Source organism: Leishmania major, chromosome 1, assembly GCF_000002725.2.
Source record: "Leishmania major strain Friedlin complete genome, chromosome 1".
Taxonomy (NCBI): Eukaryota; Euglenozoa; class Kinetoplastea; order Trypanosomatida; family Trypanosomatidae; genus Leishmania; species Leishmania major.
Genome location: NC_001905.3, coordinates 142,804 through 165,191, shown reverse-complemented (window position 1 = coordinate 165,191; position 22,388 = coordinate 142,804). Strand labels below are relative to the sequence as shown.

At 65.5% G+C, this 22,388-nt stretch overlaps 7 protein-coding genes across 7 annotated transcripts; all 7 read right to left on the bottom strand.

The window, feature by feature from the left end:
- Positions 1-709: 709 nt before the first annotated feature.
- LMJF_01_0590 (mitochondrial RNA editing ligase 1) lies at positions 710-1,984 on the bottom strand (the record flags this gene model as incomplete). The annotated part of the gene is made up of 1 exon (XM_003721533.1): positions 710-1,984. One exon carries the CDS (start codon positions 1,982-1,984, stop codon positions 710-712), a length of 1,275 nt encoding a protein of 424 aa, XP_003721581.1.
- Positions 1,985-3,086: 1,102 nt separating this feature from the next.
- Positions 3,087-5,996, bottom strand: LMJF_01_0580 (conserved hypothetical protein; the record flags this gene model as incomplete). Its single annotated transcript, XM_003721532.1, has 1 exon — positions 3,087-5,996. One exon carries the CDS (start codon positions 5,994-5,996, stop codon positions 3,087-3,089), a length of 2,910 nt encoding a protein of 969 aa, XP_003721580.1.
- Positions 5,997-6,774: 778 nt separating this feature from the next.
- LMJF_01_0570 (putative tricarboxylate carrier) lies at positions 6,775-7,755 on the bottom strand (the record flags this gene model as incomplete). The annotated part of the gene is made up of 1 exon (XM_003721531.1): positions 6,775-7,755. One exon carries the CDS (start codon positions 7,753-7,755, stop codon positions 6,775-6,777), a length of 981 nt encoding a protein of 326 aa, XP_003721579.1.
- A 597-nt stretch (positions 7,756-8,352) lies between these two features.
- Positions 8,353-10,215, bottom strand: LMJF_01_0560 (conserved hypothetical protein; the record flags this gene model as incomplete). Its single annotated transcript, XM_003721530.1, has 1 exon — positions 8,353-10,215. One exon carries the CDS (start codon positions 10,213-10,215, stop codon positions 8,353-8,355), a length of 1,863 nt encoding a protein of 620 aa, XP_003721578.1.
- A 1,319-nt stretch (positions 10,216-11,534) lies between these two features.
- On the bottom strand, positions 11,535-12,404 carry LMJF_01_0550 (conserved hypothetical protein; the record flags this gene model as incomplete). The annotated part of the gene is made up of 1 exon (XM_003721529.1): positions 11,535-12,404. One exon carries the CDS (start codon positions 12,402-12,404, stop codon positions 11,535-11,537), a length of 870 nt encoding a protein of 289 aa, XP_003721577.1.
- A 1,135-nt stretch (positions 12,405-13,539) lies between these two features.
- LMJF_01_0540 (conserved hypothetical protein) lies at positions 13,540-15,519 on the bottom strand (the record flags this gene model as incomplete). Its single annotated transcript, XM_003721528.1, has 1 exon — positions 13,540-15,519. One exon carries the CDS (start codon positions 15,517-15,519, stop codon positions 13,540-13,542), a length of 1,980 nt encoding a protein of 659 aa, XP_003721576.1.
- Positions 15,520-16,618: 1,099 nt separating this feature from the next.
- LMJF_01_0530 (putative long-chain-fatty-acid-CoA ligase) lies at positions 16,619-21,442 on the bottom strand (the record flags this gene model as incomplete). Its single annotated transcript, XM_003721527.1, has 1 exon — positions 16,619-21,442. One exon carries the CDS (start codon positions 21,440-21,442, stop codon positions 16,619-16,621), a length of 4,824 nt encoding a protein of 1,607 aa, XP_003721575.1.
- Positions 21,443-22,388: the final 946 nt, after the last annotated feature.

The following is a 22,388-nucleotide window of genomic DNA, read 5'->3' as shown; positions in this document are numbered from 1 at the left end:
GATGGATGTGGCGGGCGGTGCAGTGTGCCGGGGCCAACAACCATCATAGCAGCAGGCACATACGTAGAACACGAGGAGAGCCGGTGCGCCTGCGCCGGGGAGTCTCTCCTCCTCCCCTGGCACGGACATGTGATGTGCTTGACGCCCATATTAGCGGGATCGGTGCGAGCGCGAGAGGCCAGGAGAAGGGGTGGTGGTGGTGACAGAGAAGACCTTGAAGGAGAAAGGGCGGCGGCTCTTCAAAGGCCGCATCGACCACGCTCTACGCCTCTTCCCCCCCCCCTCTCTCTCTCTTCCTCCCCCCTCCCCCACCTCGAGCACGTGGAGCACGAAACTTGCGCTTCCGGTGCTTGTGCCGCGCGTGCTGTCGCACGCTGGCACGCATCTCTCCGCCACCATCGGCGATCGTTTTCGGGCACCCACGTACACGGTTCCCCATGTGTTTCCATGTATACGGTCCAGCGTGCAAGCGCCTCCGCGAACTGCCAGCACCGCAAAACAGTGGTGGAGGCGCTCCTGCTTGACGGCAGCAACGCGCCGTCTCGCATCCGCGCGGGCACGTTCACTTCCCCTCCCTCCTCCACGCTATCCAGCAACAGAGGGGCTGCTGAGCGCGCGCACCTCCCCCTCCCACTCCCTCTCCCCCCCCACACACACACATTCATCAAGGAGACGCATACCGACTCGCCACCGAGCGACAGCAGCAGCTTCACTGCGCCTCTGCCTTCTCCTGCGCGGCAGCTGCGGCGTCGATCTCCGCCTGCGACGCCTTCAACCGGTCCATGACGCGCTTCCATTCGCCCTGCAGCAGCTCTTCCGCCGCGAAGTACACGCTGCGGATCAGCGTCTTGCGAAACGACAGCGACGTGTTCAGCACCACTGGGTCCGTCTCCTTCAGGAAGTCCTTCAGGGCGTCCTGCGCGAGCATCAGCACGACATCTTCCTGCTTCACGTCGCCGGTCAGCAGCGGCTCGCGGCCGATCTTCGACAGCACGTTGCTCAGACGACCCTCGCTGACGTTGTTCAGCAGCAGCGCGTTCGCGGCCGCCTCCAGCTTCGGCAGCATCGAGTCCGCCAGCACCGTCACCTTCTTGCCTCTGCGCACGCGCTGCAGCGCGCCGGCACGCACGGTGTCGAGGAACGTCGCCTTCAGCTCCTGCTGCTTGCCGGGGTGCTTGAGCTCCATGAAGGAAGAGCAGCGCAGCTTGATGATTGTCGAGACCCCGCTGCTCTCCACCGCCGGGTCGCCGCGGCGCACGTGACGGATGACGACACCCTCGGCGAGGTTGCCTTCGAGCGGGTAGTTGCCCAGCCCGAGCAGCGCGGGCAGCGGTGTGATGAAGTTCTCCACGTCGAAGGCGAGGCACTCGTCCAGCGTGCCGCGCACCAGCGGCTTCGCGTACAGGAGATTCGGCACCTGCGAGCACACCTCCGTGAAGTCGTCGAAGGGCAGCAGCACCACATCTTCCTCGGCACCCGAGACGGAGTACTTGACGTCGAATGCGAAGTAGTGCAGCTCCGGGCTGTACTGCGGGAACGGCTCGCTCTGTATCTCCACCCCCGAGATCGGAATCCGCTTCTTATTCGGCAGCGTGCACCACTTGGTACTCTTGGGCACCAGCGGATGCTTGTACTTGGCACCGAACAGCTCCCCGTGCAGCACGACGCGGCCCATGCGGCCCGTCACGCCGTACTTGCGCTTCAGCAGCGCACACAGCGCGCGGACCTGCGCCGTGAAGTCGTCGATGAGGAGGTGGTAGCCGAAGAAGTTCTCGCTCGGGTCCATGATGCCGCTGCGCTTCGCGAACCGCACCTCGCTTTCGTTGATGAGGTAGATGGAAAAGTTTGTGCCGTGCACCTTCTCGCACGCCACCCACTCCTGGCTCGCAATGCCCGTGCGCCGGATCGCGTCGATGCGCGTCTCCGTCGGCAGATCGATCTCCGTGTAGGCCGAGAAGTCCTCTTGGTTTCGGGGAAGTGGCATGTAGCAGCGGTGCGGCGTTGTGAGCGCAGCCGTGGCGAGACTCTGCGACGAGGTGGTGGTGGTGGTGGTGGTGGAGAGGGATGGTGGAGAGATGGCGGTCGCCGATGCCTGGCGCCTCAGAACGCTGCCGCCTCCGCGACTGCTGCACAGGGTGGCATGACTGCAGCGTGGCGCGCGACGCAGTGCCAGTCGACGCATAATGACCACAAAACAGTGAAGATGTGAGCAACGAAGGGCGTGTAGGTGTGTGCACGTATGCGGGGTAGTTTTTTTGGGGGAGGGGGGGGGGCAGCTGCTCGTAGAGCTGAGCGAGGGAGCGAGATAGAGAGGGCGGGGCGGAAGGCGAGGGGAGACGGAGGTGTTTGGGGGGCCCGGCGAGGTGGGGTGGGGCGGGATGGGGTGGAGAGGGGGCCTCATCGAAGGCAGTGGGCGCTGCATGCACCCATTCACAGGAACCTAGCCATGCAGTGAGGGGAGGAAGTGGGGTGGGGGTGGGAGGGCAAGGCAAGAAAAGCACTAGCATCGGACATGGGCGGCGAACTCGCCTGCTGGCATGACGCGGTGGTGCCGACGTATTCCATACGGAGTAGCTTCGTGCGTGATGCTGCACACGGCGATAGACGGCCGACACACCATCCACCGCAAGCGGCAGAGGTTGGGGATAGGTAGGAGGTGGGGTGGAGCACGAAGGGCGCGCGGTCAGCGGGGCGTTATCTATCGGGAGCGCGGGAGGTGGGAGCTGACGCCCCACCACGTGGAAAAGAATGATAGCGACGGCGGCGACGACGACGCGAGGGACCAGCGTCGCCCACCGAGGTCTACGCATCTCTTCCCCCCTCCCTCTCTCCCTCCTCGTCCTCGTCCACCGCCGCCCCTCCAACACACTGACTCAGAGAGATGCAGACACACTCCACCACCACCCGTGCACACGTAAGTACACAAGGAGCGGCACGAACGAGGGGCGGGGGTGGGGGGATGCAGTCCTCAGCTGTGACGCACGGCACTCACGACAAGAACCGTGCGCACCCCGCGGCCAGACACCACGTTCAAGTGCCCGTGGCGACCAAGTCCTCCCAATGGTCCACACAGAAAACACAGGCGACTAGACCTTCACCTGCACGGACCAGAACTTGACCTTGCCACGGCAGCATACTGTCGTCAGGAAGAAGCTTGTGCCGGCGCCAGCGGCCGCAGCGTCGACGACGAGCTCCGGGTGCAGCGGGTACGCTGTCGTTGGGCCGTCGACGAGCACATACCGATCCGGCACTGAAATCGTGCGGAGGGGGATGTTGTTGCTGGTGAGGCCCGACATCAGCGAGTCCGCATGCTCCATACTGCCGGCACCCTCACTAACGCTCCACGCTGATGCCGCAGCGTTGGCGCTGCCCGGGCCTCCCGCCTCACCGACCCCCTGCTGCTGCCCACTGAACATGTACGGCCAGAAAGAGGTGCGGTGGTCATAGGAGGAGGCAACGAGGCACACGCCGAGGTACTGCGGCATGCCGCCGCTGCTCGACTTGCCAGCGGCCTTTGCGTTGGCCGTCGCGGCGGGCACGACCACCGGCATCAAATTTAACCGGCTGACCCAGCTGCGGTGGAACCGCGTCTTCTCGAGGATGCGCAGCCGGGCGCTTGCCGGCACATACTCGGTGGACGACATGTGCGACACGTTGCCGTTGCCATCGTGGTGGTTCCGATCGCTGGTGTTCACGAGGAGCTGCGTGAGCAGCTGAAAGGCCGTCATCGTGTCGTCCTCGCCGGAGGCGACGAGGATGTCCCGCGTCAGCAGGTAGCGCGGCGACGTGGCGGCCCACTGCAGCGCCAGGATCTCGCCGACGGCGTTGTAGGCGGTCGGGGCAACGGAGGAGATGATCTCCATCCCGGGCAGCCGCACCACCGCAATGGAACCGCCATTACATGATATGGCGGCCACGAGCTGCTCCTCCTCGTGCACAATGAGGGCCGACTCGGCCGTGATGAGGGTCGTGATGGGCGGCAGTGCTGCTACCGCGGACTTGCTGCCGCGGTCCGCGAAGGTGATGGGGGGCAGGTAGCTGGTCCACAGCCGTGTGTAGAAGGACGGCACCCGCACTGCGATGGAGTGGATCGGCCGCATTCCGAAGTGGTGGTTGCTGAGGTGCCGCAGCATCCATCCACCCTCGCACGTGACGCCCACGATCAGCATCTGGCCATCGTCGAAGCCGACCGCGTAGAGGGACGGGGGAACGTCGTAGTAGTAGTGCGACGGCGCCGCGGCATGGGCGACGGCGTTGAAGCCGGTCGGGATGCCGTCGCTGTCGAAGGACTGTCGGCAGTTGCGCTTTGCCATGGCGGCGGACTCGATCATGCGCGTGATCGTCGTCTCGACACCGTTCCGCACCTCTGCGATGCACGAGACGGGGGAGTAGACCAGCTTGTTGCCCGCTCCCTTGCTGCCGCCGGCGAGGGAGGCGCTCGCGCTCGGGCGGCCAACGTGGTAGTTCAGGTGCTGCACAACCCGCTCTTGCAGGAGGCTGAAGAGGAAGATGTCTCCGTTCTGGTTGCCGATGAGAAGGTGAGGCTCGACGCTGAAGCGGACGGGGGCGGCAGCAACGGTCTTCCGGCGGGCATCCGCGCCGACGAAGCGCGACGTCGTCTTCGAGGCGAAGAAGACGGCGGCCTCTTCGCCGGCAACCGGAATAGGTGCGAAGGCGATGCGGGTACGCCGCGGAGGCATCGTCGGGAACGGTGTGAAGGGGTCCTCCACGAGCGCATCCACTTCCTCCCGCCCTACCAGAATGGGCTGGTGTGCCGTCACCTTGCGCGTCGCAATACTGGCGGAGAGGCTCTGTATCGGCGCCGTGTAGAGCAGCTTCCCGTCCTGGTGGGCGACGAAGTAGACGGAGATGTGGTTGAAAGTGCTCGCGCTGACGAGCGTGTGCTGGACAGGGGCGTTGCTCTGCGGCGGCGTCGGCAGCGGTGGCACATTCGCCTCTGCATCCGACAGCCGCGGTACCGTGGAGGTGGTGGTGGTGGTGGATGGCGCTGCTGCCGCAGCGCTGCCGCTACCAACGCCGCCGCTCGCCGAGGCCGGCGCGTGTGCGGCCGCGTTCACCGGCGCCGAAGGCGTGCTTGCCAGCGTTGTCGGCAGCGTGCCTTCTACCAGGAGCTGCCGCAGCGCCGGAGACGAGTGGATGGCGTGGATGCCCTCCGGAAACTGAGACAGGTGGTGCGCGATGGTGCGTGTGACGGCTGACGTGTACGGAATGCCGGCGGCTCCGGCAGCTGTCGTGGGTGAGGTCTGCTTCGCCTGCGCGGCGGCGGCGACAGTGGGGGCCGTCTCGGCAGTCTTCACTATGCGATCGCCGCGGCTCCAGCGGATCGCCAGCAATGTGTCCATCTCCGTCAGGCCGTGCGCCGGCAGACGATCAGCGTCGCCAACGTAGCTCGGGGCGACAATGATAGACTGCGGCGGCGGCAGCTCGAGGGAGCTGAGGGTCGGGTTGCTGAGGTCGATGAAGGAGCCGTAGACGGCGCCGCGTGCGCTGCCGGCGGTGACGACGAAAGGATAACCTGTGGAGGTGTACGCACTGTTGATCGCGTTCACCAGCGATGCCTCAGCACGGACCTCGATGTGCGGCTCGCTGGGGCGGCATTCATTGCACCGTGCGTTGTCCGAGAGGGTGCCGCAGACCTTTTCGCAGAGCGACGACGCCGCCGCGGCGGCCGCGTCGGCGCCGCTGAGATCCTCCGGCGCGGCGTTGGTGAAAGACGATAGCGCCGCTCCGGTGTCAGCGTCACTGCTGGCTCGGGGATGGGTGAGGGCGATGCGGAAGCGCCCATCTTCGATGGGTGTCCAGCCACGCGGCCGCCGCTCCGCCTCGGCGCCGTCTTTGTCCGCCGCGGCGATGGCGGTGGCCGGCTCTGCTGGCGTCCTGGCTGGGACTGCGACTGCGGTGGGAGCAGCAGACGGCGCCGGCGACGAAAACGAGAAGGACAGAGCAGCTCCCCTCGGCTTCGAGGCACTGCTCATGACGGCGTCACAGGGAGGGGAGAAGAAGGGGCCACTGCTTGCGCGCGTTCACACACGCACACATCCATGTAGAGACGTGCGCGCGCTTGTCTGTATGTTCGCGTGTAAGACAGGAGGGAGGGAAGGGAATAGTAGTGGTGGTGGTGGTGGTGATGTTCGTGGCGTGGGCACTGATAACCGTGCACGGGTGGCTGGAGTCGATACGGATGCTAGTGCGCATAGCTATTCATCGCATCCCGAGCAGGAGAAGGGCGGAGGAAAGAAGAGAGAGAGAGGGCGATGATGACGCGGTTCATGCGACACTTGGGCGATCGATCCATATCGAGGGACACAGCGGGTAAGGGCGGTGCGCGCCGCCCCGCCCGCTTCTTCATGACTCCTGCTCAGGCGCCGCTGCGTCTTCATCACCCCCGGGGGAGACCTCAAAGGAAGAGGAGGAGGAGGAGGAGGGGGGGGGGGCCATGAGCGTGCGGCAGACGAGGCGAGCTGCCACAGCTAACACACACACACACACACACACACACACACACACACACGCACACGCACACGCACACGCACACGCATGCATATATATACATACACACAACAGACACAAGAGGCACGTACACAGGCCGAGGGGGTGGACACCCAAGCTACTCAAAAACTCAGGTCTCTCGCTGGGCCGCGACCTCGTTGACGGTGCGTGCGCAACTTCCATATTGCTACATCGCCCCTTTTCCGACGTTATTCCCCCCCCCCCCCCCCCCAAACACGCACACGCACACGCACACAGTGGCGTCTACAGACCCTTGTAGTACCTGAGCGTCTGCACAGGTGAGCCGTCGCGTTGCTTGAGGTTGTGGAACCGCGGCTCCAGCTTCGAGACGGGGATGGTCTGATGAAGGTCATACGCGGCCAGCGCCAGCGGCACGCCGAGCGTGAGGCCGAGCAACTGCAGCAGACACTCCGTGAGCGCTGAGTGGCGCCTGGCGAAGGGACTGATGCGCATGAGCGGCATCGCGCTCAGCGTCGGCAGCATCATGCACGGCAGATTCCATAAGACGCGCGCGACGCTGCACTTCTTCAGACTGTCCCACCCGGCCGCGGTGCTCGTGCCGCGCGTGACGCCATCGTCGTCGACGACGCGGATACCCTGCCCGCTGCTGAGCCACTCGTTCTTGCGCATGCTCGCCAAGTTCACTGTCGCGGCGCAGCTGACGGCGAGGAAAGGCACCGTCGCGCGGATCAGTGTCGAGGTGGTCGTGCCGGTCGGGATGCGCTTCAGCCACATGGTAGCCAGCAGGCTGCCACCGCACGCCACGACGACCGCCGCCGTGTACGCCTTCAGGATCTCCGATACTGGCTGCTTGTCGGACGAGCGGTTGGCGTAGTTGACGGCACTGTTGTAGCTCTGGTTGAACCACTGGATCGCCACCGTGCGGCCCACGCTCATGAGCGTCGACGGCAGCATCATGAATGGGACAACGAGGTAGTTCATGGGCAGGAACATTGACATGCGGAAGCCAGGGGGGATGACCTCCTGCGTGGTTGGGTGGATGCAGCTCTCAACGGCCATGCGCGCGCGCCAGAGGTCGGCGCTTGGCACGTTGCCGGCTTGCCCATCCTTCCACCGGTCGAGCAGCATCTGGTGCTTCTGAAGCGTCCTCTCGTTCTCGAGGAGCAGCATAGGGTTGATCGCCTCGCTCCAGTACCGGGCACGACCCAAGAAGGTGCTCATCTCGTACTTGGACCCCTCCATCGAGAAGGTGGCGGCCGCCATTGTTCGTATCGGACTTCAAGGCGCTACTTTCCTGTTGCGTGCGCGCGTGCGTGTGTCACTGTGTGTGGAGCCACACCAAGAAAAAGAAGAAGGGCGATAGGGAAGCTGAGAGCGAGGTGCACAAGAGGGCGAGGACGGGAGAAGGGTGACGGTGGCAGCGCGTCCATGAGTGCGTCGGGGCGTACATGCGTGGTGTAGCTGCACGCGTGCGTCCGCTTGCTGGGACGGGGTGTGGGTGGGCGAGAAGCCGCGATGGCGACGCGCGCTCGTGCTTGCGATCCCCCTCACCTGCTGACTGCGGCGGTAGCTCCGTGGGTGCTAGGTAGAGGATTGGGCGCAGACGGGACGGAATGGGGAAGGCCTTGGCAGCCATGCATCACAGGTTTCAGAAAGAGAGAGGGAGAGGGGTTAAGTAGGCGTGATCGCATCCTAAAGGAGAAGAAGGCAGCTTGCGCGGTTGGTTGACAGGGGCTGTCGCGGCTGCTGCTGAACGTTGCCTCCGCTGCGAGAGAGGTCATACTGCCAGCTGTGTATATGTGCGTGCTTGAACCACCATCACCACCACCGACGCCATCTCACCGCTCGCGGCTTGCCTCTTTAGTGATGTCCTCCGGTAGCGAGCTGAAGCCCGTCACGCAAGAAGGCAGCGCGCCACACTCCACACAAATCCGACCACGGGCTCGACGGCGCGGGAAGCCGACGCAGGAACGCCTCCGCCTCCTCGACGGTGGGCACCATGTTGATGAAGACCGGCTCTGCTGCGTCATCGCCGTCCACGTCGTCCAGTCTGCCGTCGCGCTTGCCGGCCGCCGTCGTGGCCCTCTTGTGCGGCTGCCCTCGCGCCTTCTTCAGGTGAAAGGAGAAACTCCCTGCGTCCATCAGCGGCACGCTGCAGAGCCGCACGGCGCGCGTGTCGGGGTGCTCCCAGTCCATCTTGTGCATGATCCACCGATCCAGATGCCGCGCTGCCACCTCGCCGCCGGCCAGGACGATCACCGCGTCGCAGTCGCCAACGTACAACACGAAGCCGCGCAGCAAGTTATCGTTCGCGAAGTTGCGCAGCTTGCCGAGGTGGGCCGCGGAGAAGATCGGGAAGACGCGGTAGGCGCGTAGCAGCGGCGCCTCTGTTGCGTGGCGTCGCTGATCGCGCGCGCGCTTCAGGATTTGATCCGGCAGTGCGGCAACGTGACGGTCGTGGTTGCGCCGCTGGTGCTCCAAGTTGCGCAGCTCGTACTGCTCCAGCACCTTCGTGTCTGTCGCCAGCGGGTTCAGCACACTGGAGCCGAAGAGGTTCAGGGCAAGGTTCTTCGTGGAGAGCCGGTCGTGCAGGAGGCGACTCGCTGCCGACGAGGCGAGCACCGTCGGGCCACGGCTGCTACCGGTAATGTCGTGCAACGCCCCTACATCGGGGGCTGCCGCTGCCTTCTGCTGCGCCCTCGCCTGCTTTTCTTTGAGTCGCTCCCGCCGCTCGGCACGCAGCTGCTCTTTCGTCTTGTACTCCTTCTGGATAACCGGGTGCTCTAAGTCACGGTACTCGTAGTGCTGCGTGTAGTGCGTGTCCGGAATCACGGGGTGATGCACCAGATCCAGCTGCGCCGCCCGGATCTGTGCCACTGTGGCCGTCAGCGGGGACACGACGAGGTGCGCGCCGCCGCCGCTGTTGCTGATGCTGCCGTAGCGCGGCATCGTCGAGGTCCAGCGGTCCCACGGCTCAATGTCGGGGACGCCATCAGCGAAGAGTTGCCGCAGAAGCGAGTTGGTCTGCGCATGGCTGCCGTCAGGGAACGCCGTGGCCGGCGCCTCAGCATGCGCGCTGCCGGCGCCGTGGCCGTCCGCCCCGCGTCCACGCTGGCAAAAACAGCGCAGCTGCGCCAAGTAGGCGTCGCGGCGTTGCTGTACCGCCGCCGCGGAGGTCTGCTGCTGTTGCGCCTCTACGAGGAAGTCAAGCGCCGCTTGAGTGGCCTCGAGGGACGACAGCGGTGCAGGTTCGACGGAGTGTGCCGCCGAGGGAGTCTGCGGCGCTGGATCCTCTGCAGACGCGTGCTGCTGCTGCTGCTGCGCACCGAAGACGATCTTTCTGCGTCGGGCCGGGCCGCCACCAACGGAGCCCGCCGCGTTGGCGGCCCTGCTGGTGTACCGCTGCATGACACCCTGCAGGCCCGGGTCGAAGGCGCGCACGTCCGACACGCCCTGGTAACGGCGGCCACCGCCGCGATACTGGGCACCCCCGTCCCCGTCATACTGCTGCTGCTGCGTTGCCATGATATCGAGGAGACCGGGGATTGCTCCAGACGCAGCGGACGTGGGGGCCGTCGCCCCGCCGCTGGTCGTCGCGATGGCGGAGAAGTCGATGGTGACATCATCGATGCTGAGCGGCTTGCGTGCCGGCTTGTGGGTAGACGACGGTGACTGGGCGGAGGACGAGGCGGAGGATGGCAGTGGCGGCGGCGGCGGTGGCATGCTGCAGCGAGCTTGCCACCGAGAAAGCAAGTAAGTTCACCTTTGCGTCTACGCTGCACAGTGCGAGGTGTTAGGAGCGGGCGGGATGGCGGCGGGGCACCACATACCCCAAACAGCGATCTTGCTCTGGCTTGCGAGCGAGGGAGGCGGCGAACGAGAGACAGAGAGAGAAGGGGTTGGTGGAAGGGGAGGGGAGGGGGATCAGGAGGCAGAGAACGATATGCGTGGTGCTGCTATTGTTGTAGAGACAGATACACAGTGTGCCAGGTGACCGGCGCAGAGCCTCATGCAGATCCGCACACACACACACACACACACACACACACACACGTGCGCAGCTGTGCGCCCATGCAGACTTTTCCCAGCATCGGCCTCGACAACTTCGCCGTCGTCTCCCTCTTTCGACTCACAAACCCCTGAGCCACCCTCACGACGGAGGTTGCGGTGCGTGTGGGCAAAGCTCGGCAAGATCGGTGGTGGTGTGGGGGTGGGGAAGAGGGTAGGGCTAGTGAGACGCATCCCACTCCTGCATTGCTTCCACGGCTTGTCTTGATTTCGTTTTCTTATAACGTGGGCGCGCGTTATCGGCGCATCACTGTTGTTAAGAGGCGATCACAGCCGTCGTGCGCGCAGGCCTCCCCTCCCCTCCCCCCCCTCGTCAAGGAGAGAGGGGGTGTGGGGTGTGTGGGGATGTCCGTCTCACCCACCAATACACAAACACCTGAGAGTGATAGGTAGTCAGCAGCGGACACCATCGCGTGCTGCGCGAGGCCCGCTCTTCCTCCAGTGGCACGTTCCTCAACCGCGTGAAAGCGATACGTGTGCAGACGGCTTGCACGGGGCGCACCGAGCAGGCGCACGGTGGTCTGCATTCACTCCTTCCAGAGGGGGAGGGGGCTTACCAGGAGAGGATGGCGGGGGAGGCGTGCTGCAAAAGAGGATCCGAGCGAGGGCGGCTGCCGTCTCATGGAGCGGCTGCTGCGCCGCATCAACACGTCTGCATCGCTGATCCTCACCGCATATGGGACGGCGACAGCGGGGCAGCCCTCTGTCGATTTTTTTAGCTCTTACTCGGACAGTGACGCGAGAGGTGCGCCTCGGAGCCGCAGTACTTGCACTGATCCTTCGAGGTGCGCTGCACGAGAGGCTTTGCCTTTGCCGGCCGCGGCGTTGGCGCAGTCGCCCCAGCAGCGAGAGCCTCGTGCCGCGGCTGCTTATCCACACCCACCATCTCCACGGAAGGGCTGGCCACCGCAGCGACACTGGCGCCGTTGCTGCTGCTGCTGCCGCCGTCACAGTGACGCGTGAAGTGGTCGGCGCTACCGCACTTCTGGCAGCGGTCCTTTGGGAAGCGTGACTTGGGCGCGGTGGATGCCGCCGTCGTCACGGCGCATCAGCCCGCTGCCCTGCGCACGTTCCTCCGCCACTGCCCGCTGGTCTGCTGCCGGCGACGACGACAGTGCGGCCGTTGAGTCGGCGTCGTCGCGAGTGCGCTTGCCGGTGTTCGCCCTTTTCGGGTTGGTGCTGCTGCGCTGCTCCTCCGCATCGGTGGTGCGCTTCACGCGGTGCTCCGGCACGGCGCCACCACTGCCGTAGAAGTCTGCCACCCGAACTCCGCTCACCACGACGTGTACAGGCCTGCCACGCCACACGAGATATGGAATGTGGCTGAAGTCGAGCGACTCTCCACCTGCCGCAGCGCCGCCGCCTCCGTTGCTGCTCGGCTGGTGCTCCTGCCGCGGCGCGGACGCAGAGCCTTGTGAGGATGACCCACCAGGTGGTGGGGCGAACAAGTCCGCCAGCGTCATGTGCTCGAAGGCATCGTCGTTGGCAAGGCGTTCAAGAGCACCGTGCCGTGCAGCCGCGTCAGCTGCGAGACCGCTCGCCTCTTGAGACGCAGCAGCGCCGTCTTCCAGACCCGCGACTGCGGCGGCCGCCTTGTGGATTATCGCCTCCACTTCCGCGGCCACCGCCGCGCTCGTGAGCTCCGCCACGGCGAAGCGCGTTCGGCCGAAGCCGAGGAAGAGACTCCGCCTCACCGTGTTGCAGAAGATGATCTGCAGAAAAGATGCATCCGCGATACTGGGGACGGGGTAGACGAGGAAGGACGGCGTCGGGGCCGCCTCTGCGGTGGGGTCGGCGCTGTGATGCGGCTGCCGCGGTGCCCGGCTGAGTTTGGTCTGCCCCATGTTTGGAGGTGCCCTCGAGTGTATGCGCTACCTTACTGAACAGACACGAGCCAGCTGAAGGCCTTGCAGGGCTGAGACCTGCGCTTGTCTCTGCGTGTGTGTGTGTGTGCGTGTGCGTGCGTGCGGCAAGACGGAAGTCGGTGCAGCGGGGGAGAGGGAGGGGGGGGGAGGGGTCACAGCGAGTGAATAGGAAAAGGGTGCGGACCGTGGCGCATCACGGACGTGGGAAGGATGTGCACGCCGATGAATAAGGGAGGAAGGAGGGAGGGAGGCCACGCCGTCTCGACAACCCACAGCCTGCTCCCCCCTTCCTTCCCCACCAGAGGGAGGCGTTGCACATACCTGAACGTGAGTGTGCGCAGGAAACGGACGCTGCCGCGGAAGATGACGAGGCGGGAAGACAGACGACGTCATGGTCTCGACTGCTGAGAAACACATCACGGCGACTGCGCCGAAGCGATGATGATGGTGATGGTGAACGCACGACCAAATGGGGCTGCTCCGGATGACGGTGCCACCCCCCTATATGCCACAAACACCCAGGACAGGCGTCTGTATTGCTAAGTCGTCCTCCTCATTTCGCTGTGCTGCAGCAGCATGCCACCACCACCCCACTGCACGCGTGAAGGAAAGTGATAGACCACGAGTACATCAAGGAAGACGACGCAGTAAGAGGGGGAAGGGGAGGGTGATGCCGAACATCGTGCTCGTGTCTGCGCCAGTGCGTGTGCACAGCTGACACGAGGCGTGGGTGGGAGTGGGGTATGGGCTGCCTCCGCGCGCGCGCGCGCGTGAGGGACGCACCACATGAGGGAGAGCACGCAAACACCGGCCCTCCCTCCCCCTTGCCCGCATCCGTGTTCCACGGAGATGGCTCACCACAGCAGCGGTACAGGCGCGCAGACATAACAAAGACGCCGAGACACACCAAACAGCGCACGCACGTATGTGCGAAGGAGAGAGAGAGGGAGAGGGAGAGGGAGGGGCTATGATACATCACACGCCAAGCGATGAGAAGGAGCCAGCCGGAAAAAAAATAGAAAGAACACCATGAACGACTACACACACACACACACACACGTACACACACACACACACACACACGTATATATATATATATATATACATACGGTACTCAGCAGTTCGGCTGCCAGTCCGGTGGTAGCATCACCGGTATCCCGCGCCGCAGCGGCTCGGCGCGCTTGAGAAGCGACGGGTCCGCGTTGCACAAGCCACGCAACTGCACCGCGTACACCCGCGTCTCCTTCGACTCCGTCGGCAGACGGTACGCCGTGAAGGGCCGCTGGTAGCGGTGGTGCTCTTGTTGCGCATCGTTGCTCACGTCCCCTCCCCCTCTCGGCCTGAGGGGGCTTTGGTGAGGGCTGTCTCTGGCGTCGCGCCCATCTCGACGATGGCGCTGACCCCCCCCTTCACCGCTGCCGTAGTTGCTGCCGCCAGCGATGGTGCTGCCGCCGGCATCGCCGTAGGTGCGCAGGTACGTCGGCGAGTCGGTGCTGTTGCTTGTCCGGTAGAGTTGGTGCAGCAAGGGGTTCGAGTCGGACTGCCGCTGCGTGTTTCCGTGGCTCGGCAACGATGACGACGTCGGCTGAAGGCCCTGGCGGTGCCCGGCTCGCAGGCCGGCCGCGGCTGCAGTAGGAGATGTCTTGGATGTGGCTAGGCCACGGACGCCGTCTGGGCTGCGCGTCTTCCCTGTGTCCTCGACGTCGTGCCTGAGTTCCATCGGCGAGAGGGCTGGCGGCGGTGCCGCCGTCGTGCTGCTGTGGTACGCAGTGCTGCCGCTGCGCCGCACAAAGGTGATTGTGTCCGCGAGCGCCACCTCCGTCGCCGCAAGCGGCACTGTACCGGCGATGCTGTCGTTGCCAGGGGACCGCGTGATGGCGCGCTCCGATGGTGGTCCCGATACACCATTGCCGCGGTGACCGCGGATGTGTGGCGCTGACACGCACGCCATCATGGGCGATGTCACCGCCGTGGTGTGCTGCGTGGTGCCACTCATCACTTCGTCCAACGATGCGGAGTAGCGGTCTGAGACGATGCCGGCGGTGCCGAGATTCTGGCTGCTGCTGCTGCGCCGCCCTGCTGTTCGGCGAAGACGCGACTGCACGTAGGACGGCCTCAGGCTGTAGGCCAGTTCGCCCGTCGGCAGCTCCGTCTTCGCGGCGGCCGCCGTTGCTGTTGCTGACCAAGCTTTGCCTCGATTAAGGATGAGGTCTGTGTACACGCCCTCGGCCATCGCCAACGCGCGCTGCTTGGCCGCGATGGAGGGCCCCACGACGTCGCAGCACGTTTCGCCTTGCGCAGTTGCCCCTGTGCTGACGTCGTCATCGCAGGTGAAGCTCTTGACGCCAGCGGCGTATAGGCAGTTCGCCGGCTTCGAGCAGCCCAGCAGCGCTGCCCTCTTCGCATCAACCGACGCCTGCAACTCCCTCGCGCGCGACTCGGCGGCGTTGCACGTGACGGCCAGCACCACACTTGCCGTGGAGGACGGCCGTTTGACCGGCGGCAACTGGTCGGCTGCTGCTGCAGCGCCGTCGCCGCCGCCGCCACCACCAGGGCCACCACGATGCAGCTCCATCGAACGCGGCAGAGGCTCGCAGAAGAGAATGGTGTCGTGCAGGTAGGGCACGTACACCCCGCCTCGGCGCGCACTGCGGAGCAAGCCAGACGCAGAGGCGGAGGTGTGGGGGCGCAACTGCGACACCGGCAAGTGCGCGCTCTTGCGGAAGTAGTTCTCAGTGAACCTGAAGCCGGACTGCTTCCACGCACTGCGCCGATCAGCGCTGCCGCTCGCCGCAGCCTCCCACACGGGGGCTGTCGCTGGCCGTGCTGAGGACGCTGTGGTGGCTGCAGCGTGCGCACCCGCGTTGTGTGCCGCGGCGTGGATACGGCGCACGGAAGCCGGGCGCTCCTTCGCCACGGGGTTAAAGATGCGTCGCAGCGGGCGGCGCTCGCCTGTGGCCGCGTCGAAAGCTGACTCCGCGAAGTCGTGCCGCCACTCGAACATCGGCGCGCGCTGCTGCGCCAGCCGTTCGCGCACGCACTGTCGCCGCTCCGGCGGCGGCACGAAGAAGTCGAGCTGGACGCGCGATGTCATGGTGGCGGTCGGATGTGCAGGTCCGCGGCAGCAGCGGCCGCAACACACACACACACACACACACACAAGCCGTCTTTCTCTCTCGTGTGAGGAAGAGGACGCAAGGGACGCGCGCGCGTGTGTGCGTGCTTCAGTGCACGGCTGTGCGTGTGTGTGTACGTGTGTGTAGAAGACGATCTCTGCACCGGAGTGCCTGGAATGGTGACGAAGGAGGGCGATGGGTGTGTGCACCTGATTTGGTGGACTCCTTCGGCGAGCAGCACGATGATGTGGGGATGTGTCGGCGACGTGGTTCGTATAGCCCTCACACGCGATGCAGCGTAGACGGCGAGGGAGAAGATGGTGTGCGAGTGTGTGTACTTGTGCGCGCGTGTGTGTGTGTGTGTGTGTGGAGGGGGGGGGGCGGTTAACGGGCATAAAAGACGTACATCCGCGAAGACGCGCACATGTGCATCGATGCGCCGGTGGAGGCGTGAGGAGGAGGGGCAGAACAGCGACGAGTCAGAGAGAGAGAGAGAGACAGAGACAGAGAGCGCTCAGGTGGCCATGTTGGCGGGTGCTGTACCGTGAGCGCGAGGGAGGGAGGGAGGGAGGGGGGAGGGTGTCTCCGTTGCGCACTGCTGACGAGTATCGCGCCAGACGGCAACGCGCATACGCACATGCTCGATAGGCGCCGCACGGACACACGCCGCGGAGAGCGTGGTGGTGATGCGTTCACCTCCATCCGTGGACGCCACGCTGTCCATGCACCTTGCACACGTCCAGGGAAAGGGCGCTGCATCGCTCGTGTGCTTCTCGCGCGGCGTGATGGTTCGTGTGCCCGTCACAACAACCTTGTAGATAAGATGCATATCGACACAACATCCTGCCCGCTGCGCATGCGCTTGGCAACCTCCGCTCTCTGGCGCGTGGGTAGAGGGCAGAAGGGAGGGACCCACAACACATGGAAAGGACACGCAAACATGGATGGATGTGGGGGTGGGTAGGACAGGGCAACAACAACAGCAGCGGCGCCGGAGGACGCGCACCGGTAGGGCGAGAACCGCACGCATGCTGTGCAGTCCCTTCCAACCGCTCTCCCGCCGTGTGGGGTGGCCCGTCAGTCCTCTTCCGCGAAGAGCTCCTGGATGACGCCGCTGTAGCGATAGTGGATCGCAGGGCGGAACAACCGCCCCGTTGCGGTGCGTGTGTGATGCGCCACGTCCCACACGTCGTACAGGACACGGACATGCCGCACGCGCTCGTGCGGGGCGGCCTCGCCGTGCTGCGTCGCCCACGCCGCGAGCGAGGCGGCAGCGGCCTGGTTCAGCGCCGGATCGCCCAGGCACTGTGGCCAGCCCTCACCGGCTAATAACGCAGCCCAGTTCAGCAGCCGTTGCGGTGAGGGCGACGACGGCAGCGGCGAGGTGGGCGAAGTCGGTTGAGAGTGCGGCGACGGCAGTGTCGCCGCAGCCGCGGCGGTTGTCTGAAGAAAGTTGCGCAGATGGTGCTCATCAGTAAGGACGAGAGCACAGACGTACCGCCGATACGGATGCACCAGCACGCAGACCCCGCCCTCCAGGCAGAGCGGGTGCTGCGCGTAGAGCGCCTCGAGTGGCTCGAGGGCGACGCAGTGACCGTTGCTCGTCGTGGCGTGGTGCGGGCGCAGGGAGGCGATGCGACGGAAAGAGCCATCCGGGCAGCGCTCTACGACTTCCTCGGTGTGCAGCCAGCCGCTCTTCTCCAGCACCGCTGCCGTCTTCTCCGGTTGCCGGTAGTATCCGGCCATGATGGTGGGGCCGCGCAGCAACAGCTCACCTGTTGGTCGCTCTGACTGATGGGTCCAGACGCGCCAACCAGGACTGCATCCACTGCCCGAGGCTGCCGCTGCGGTGGCGGCGCTCCCAACAAAGGTGGCGCCGGTGGCGAAGACGTCGCGCATCTTGACGTGCACCGGTCCCAGCGGGCCGCCGATCGAGTCGAGCTGCGTCGCGCAGTACGCCTGTTGCAGTCCGCAGCCAGCAGTCTCCGCGACACCGTACGACTGGACGAGGGACGCCCCGCACACGACCTCGACGTACTCTTGGTCCCGTGGGTGCAGTGCGGCGGCGCCAGGCCCGCCGCGGATAAGCACGAGCCGGCAGCGACCACCGAGCAGCTTGCGCGAGGGAGCGAAGATGGTGGAGAGCAGGAACGGTGTGTGCAAACCGCGCCGCACTGCCTGCCGCCGCGCCTCGTAGGCGGCTTCAAACAGCAGCTGGCGATACCCCGTGGACACCATCGACTCCACGGTGCGGCGCAGGCGCGCCAGTGTCGCCGGCAGAGCAGGAAAGATGGTGGGCTTGTACTCGGTGAGGTCGCCATGCGGACGTGCCCACGTGTCGAAGAGGGTGCGGCGCGTGCCGTAGCACACGAGGAGGCCGCGCAGGAGCGATGCCGTCTCCGCCACGAACTCGCAGATGTCGTGCAGAGGGAGGTACGCCATGTACGACGGCCGCCCGGCTGGCGCTGTACGCGAGCGCAGCGCGGGCATGTAGGCCGTCGTGTAGCGGGCTATGCGACTGCTGCCCTGCCCACCACGTCCGGTGCTCTCTGCGGTGCTGCCGCTGTTTTTGCTGGTGGTCGCAGTGCCGGTAAGCGCGTCGCACCCGCCAGCCACGCGACGCAGCCCGTCGTCGCCGTCGACGTCGGTCGAGTTAAGGTATTCGTGGTGCGCAGCCACGGATGCCTTGACGGCGCCATGCGTGAGGAGGACGCCTTTGGGATCGCCTTCCGTGTAGAGGATAAAGGCGAGGTCGTCTGGCTGGAGAGGTGCCAGTGGCAGCTGCGGCGGGCCGTCATCGATCATCATCAGCGGCGCGGCGATCGTTGGGGCGCTGCCTGCCAGAGCCGATGCCGCTGGCAGCGTGCTTAGCGAGCGACCGCTGCTCCCGCGCGGAGGCGACTCTGTTAGTGCATTCCGTTCGCGCAGCGGCACCAACGCGCGCCTTGCTGCATCGTTGGAGGAGAAACTCGCGCTGCCGCCGCTCTTGCCATCCCTCGTGGCGGCGGCGGCGGCACCGACCAGCATGATGGGCATCGTGTTCGCCGCGCAGGACGTCGCGCACGCTGTTGCGGTACCGCTATCACTGACAGCCTCGGTGGGGCCGGGCTGGGTGCTGGTGGCCACAGATGTGGTACTCCCGTCCTGCGAGGCTGCCGCCGCGGACGTGGCGCCGCGCAGGTCATCCGTGCCGATCCCGCCACATAAACGAGGACGACGGAGGGAGGCGCTGGACGGCGGCGAGGACGCGACCGCATTCCCACCAACGCCGGCGCGTGCACCGCGTTGCTGCGGCTTCAGGTGGCGTAGACGGGCCTGCTGCTGATGCTGCAGCCGCCGCTCTCGCAGCTTGCGCTGACGCCATACCTTGAGTTTCGTCTCACCATGCATGAGGACGTCGCTCCACCAGAGCGCCTCCTCTTCTTCGTCTTCCTCTTCTGCGTCCACGACTTCATCGTGCCCCTCCGCCGTCACGCCGTGGGCCTGGTGCGACGGCTGCCGCTCGCGCATGCTCGTGCGCGACCACCAAGGTCGCGGTGCCGCGGTGGCTGACGCGCGACCGTCACCGCCGTCGCTGCGGCCGCCGCGCGGAGGCCCGGCGGAGCGGATTACGATAAACATGGGTGGGGGTGCAGGCTGTTTCGTTCGCGGCTTCGCCGCAGTGCGCTCGGACGGCGCGGTCGCCTCGGCACTGTCGTGCTTGCCACGTTGGCCCGTCCATGTCGCGGCCGCTGCCTCGCCGCTCGCGCACGCGCTATGCGAGTGTTGGTCGTTGTCCTCCTCACCGCCGTAGCAGTCCGTCATGTCGCATGATGCCGTGGGTGTAACGGGGGCGGGCGCGCGAGCGCTTCGAGCCGCCGCTGCCGCCGCTGCGGCGGCGGCGTCGTAGTGCCGGCGCACATCGCGATGCACCATGGGGCTACACACGAGTGCCTTCATATCAGGGGCGGTGTCCATGGCGACCCGTGCCATGGTCCGCGCCGAGCTGTCGAAGACGACGACCACGAGCCCAACGCTCCAAGCCGCGTAGCACGTGACCAGCCACTCCCATCGTGTGTCTTCCACGATGCCGATCAGGTCACCAGGGTGCAGGCCCATGCTGCGAAGACCGAAGCCGAATGCCTCCACGCGCGACCACCACACAGTCGCGGTCATGTACTGCTGCGGGCCAAGGTAGTAGAGCGACAGCGACTCGGACTGCTGCTGCGACGAGGATGGATGAGCTTCGGTGCCGCTGCCGCCAACGCCGTCTGGGAGAGCGGAGGGGTGCGAGCGGCGCTTGCGCGGCGCATCGCTCACTGGCGGGCACGACGTGTCGTCCTCGGCTTCGCCGTGCGCGTTGTCCACCCGGCCGCCGCCGCCGTTGTGGAGCCGCCGCCACAGCGGGTTTTCCGGCGGCAGCGCCGTCACGCGATCAATGCTGCGCCAGCAGACGAACGGCGCGGCGCCGATGCGGCGGCACGCGGCCGCCATCTCCTGCACCAGTGAGACGAAGCGCCCGGCACCGGGCGGCAGCCCCGACGGGGCATCCGCCGCCGCCACATCGTTCGCCGTCGCGGCGTTGTGCGCATTGTCGTCAAGGTCCTCTCCCGTCTCTAGCAGCGCGCGTGTTAGGCTCGCGTGCAGCGCATCATGGAGGTTCAGCGGAGTTTGCTGAGGGCGGCCGAGTGCTTTCAACGCTTGCTGTGGCGGTGGCTGCTGCGCCAGAGACCATGCGGCCATCTTGATCGCCACGCCCCCGCCGCCGGCGTTCGCGGAGGCGCCTAGCAGAAAGATGCTTGGGATGGTGGGCGCCACGCTGCCACCTTGAAGCGGTGGCACCGACGGTGTCGTCAGCGCCGCTGACGACTTCTCCGTGCACAGAGCCGTACGCAGGCTTAGGTAGTGGTCGCGCAACACGGGCATCGACACATGCGCCATCTGCGGCGCCGCGTAGACGGCGCTCTCGACGTCCCGGTACACCCCTTCGTCCTCGTCGAAGAAGTATTGGAACGCGTCTGCGCAGTCCATCGGGCCAAGCTCGTCGTCATCGATGTCGACGTTGCCGCCTGCGTTGTTCGCTGCCCCCGGCCTCGCGGCGGCAGCGTTGTCACCTGGCAAGGCCATCCTCTTCACGGTGTCGCAGTCCGTCGCAACAGGCGCATCCTGCGACGTGAGCGACAGCCCACCGGCCGCTGCAAGCGTCGGCGTCGGCATCGGCATCGAGGTCGCTGGCAACAGCATGGCGAGGCGCGACTCCGCGTCGTTGCTGCACTGCCTCTTCAACGGTGCAGTCGGTGCCAGAGGGGCGGCGGCCGTGGCACTGGGCATGAACACCGTTGCGGAGGGCAGGGAGGGGCAGTTTTGAGGCTGCGTCGGCGGTGTGGCCGAGGGGGGGCTCGCCATCCGTGCCGATGACAGCGGTGGGACTGTGGGGAGTGTGTTGGTGCAGAGAGCGTTGCCCACCGCCGGCGTCGGCGTTGACTTGGTGGCGAGCAGGCGTGAGATCGCGGCTGCCGCATCGCCGTCGGCATCGACCGTGGTGGCCCCCGTGGCGCCTCCGTCCTGGCAGACCTTGGAAAGGTTGACGGGTTGCTTGTCAGCGCCTCGCATGTCACTCACAGCACCAGCGAAGGATGTTGAGGACGGGGTGCCTGCGTGAGTGGACTGCACGCGCCTCGCCACCGGTGGCCCAGAAGTGGCCTCATCACCCGCCGCGTCCGTCGGCATCGTGGCGGTGGTCGAGGTCATGAGCGAGCTATGTTGGTGCGATTGCCGGCCGTAGGCGCGCGCATCGGCCAGCAGCGGCACCGAGCACGGCTGCCGACACGAAACATACTGGTTGTGGTGTGTGGCGCTGAGGTTCGGGTAAAGAGACTGGTTGTTGCGGCACTGCAGCAGTGTCACGAGCAGCGCACCCATCGAGAAACGGTGATGGTGTACACACACACACACACGTGCACGCACCAAGCGTTGGATCAACACGCGAGAACACACCGACGAGAGAAGGGGTCCAAACAAGGTAGACACGCTGCTCGAGGCGGAGGCAACGGCAGCGAGCAAGACGGCAGCAGTGCACGCGATCAGCCAGAGGTCTGCTGGGACTGGTGAAGATGAGACCGGCACAGGATCCTGAGGTGTATTAACGAAAAATGGAGGCAGACGGAGACGTGTACTCGGGGAGGGAGGGAGGGAGGGAGGGGGGGGCACCAGCAAACCCACAAGCTAGTGCACCGTCGCCACGCTGTCAGGTGATACAGATAACGGAGAAGAGGCGAGCGAGAGGAGAACGCGTGATCGCCTCAATGGTTGCATGCGTCCGCGTGCAGGTGTGCTGCTGTGGCGCAGGCGAAACGGGAAAGAGGGAGGGGGAGGGGAGGGGGGGGGAGGAAGGGGGAGGAAGTGCGCGCGTGCGGTGATGACTACAGGAATGATTGTTTTTTCTTTGTTGTGCGTGTGTGTGTGTGGGTGGGTGGCTGTGCTTCATTGGATGTTTGTACGTGTTGCGGTGTGCAGCGCTCACACAGACACACACACATACACACACGTACGATGAAAGTTAGACGGAGGCGCGGGTGTGGGTGTGGGTTTCGGTGTGTGTGCGCGTCCGTGTGGAGGGAGGAGAGCACGGGGGAGGAGGGGAAGAGGGGGAGGGGGAATCGATCCTTGCTCCAGTATAGAATACCCGGACAACATAGGGAGAGGGCAACGCCACGGAAAGAGGCGTGTCCCACATGGCTCACGGCACGGTACACACGTACGCGCACAGACGACGATGCAAACAAGTTCATCCTCGAAAGCGTGTCTACGTGCCTGCGCAGACGACGACTGACGCGCTCATCGAAGAGCCGTCGAGTAAAGGTGAAGT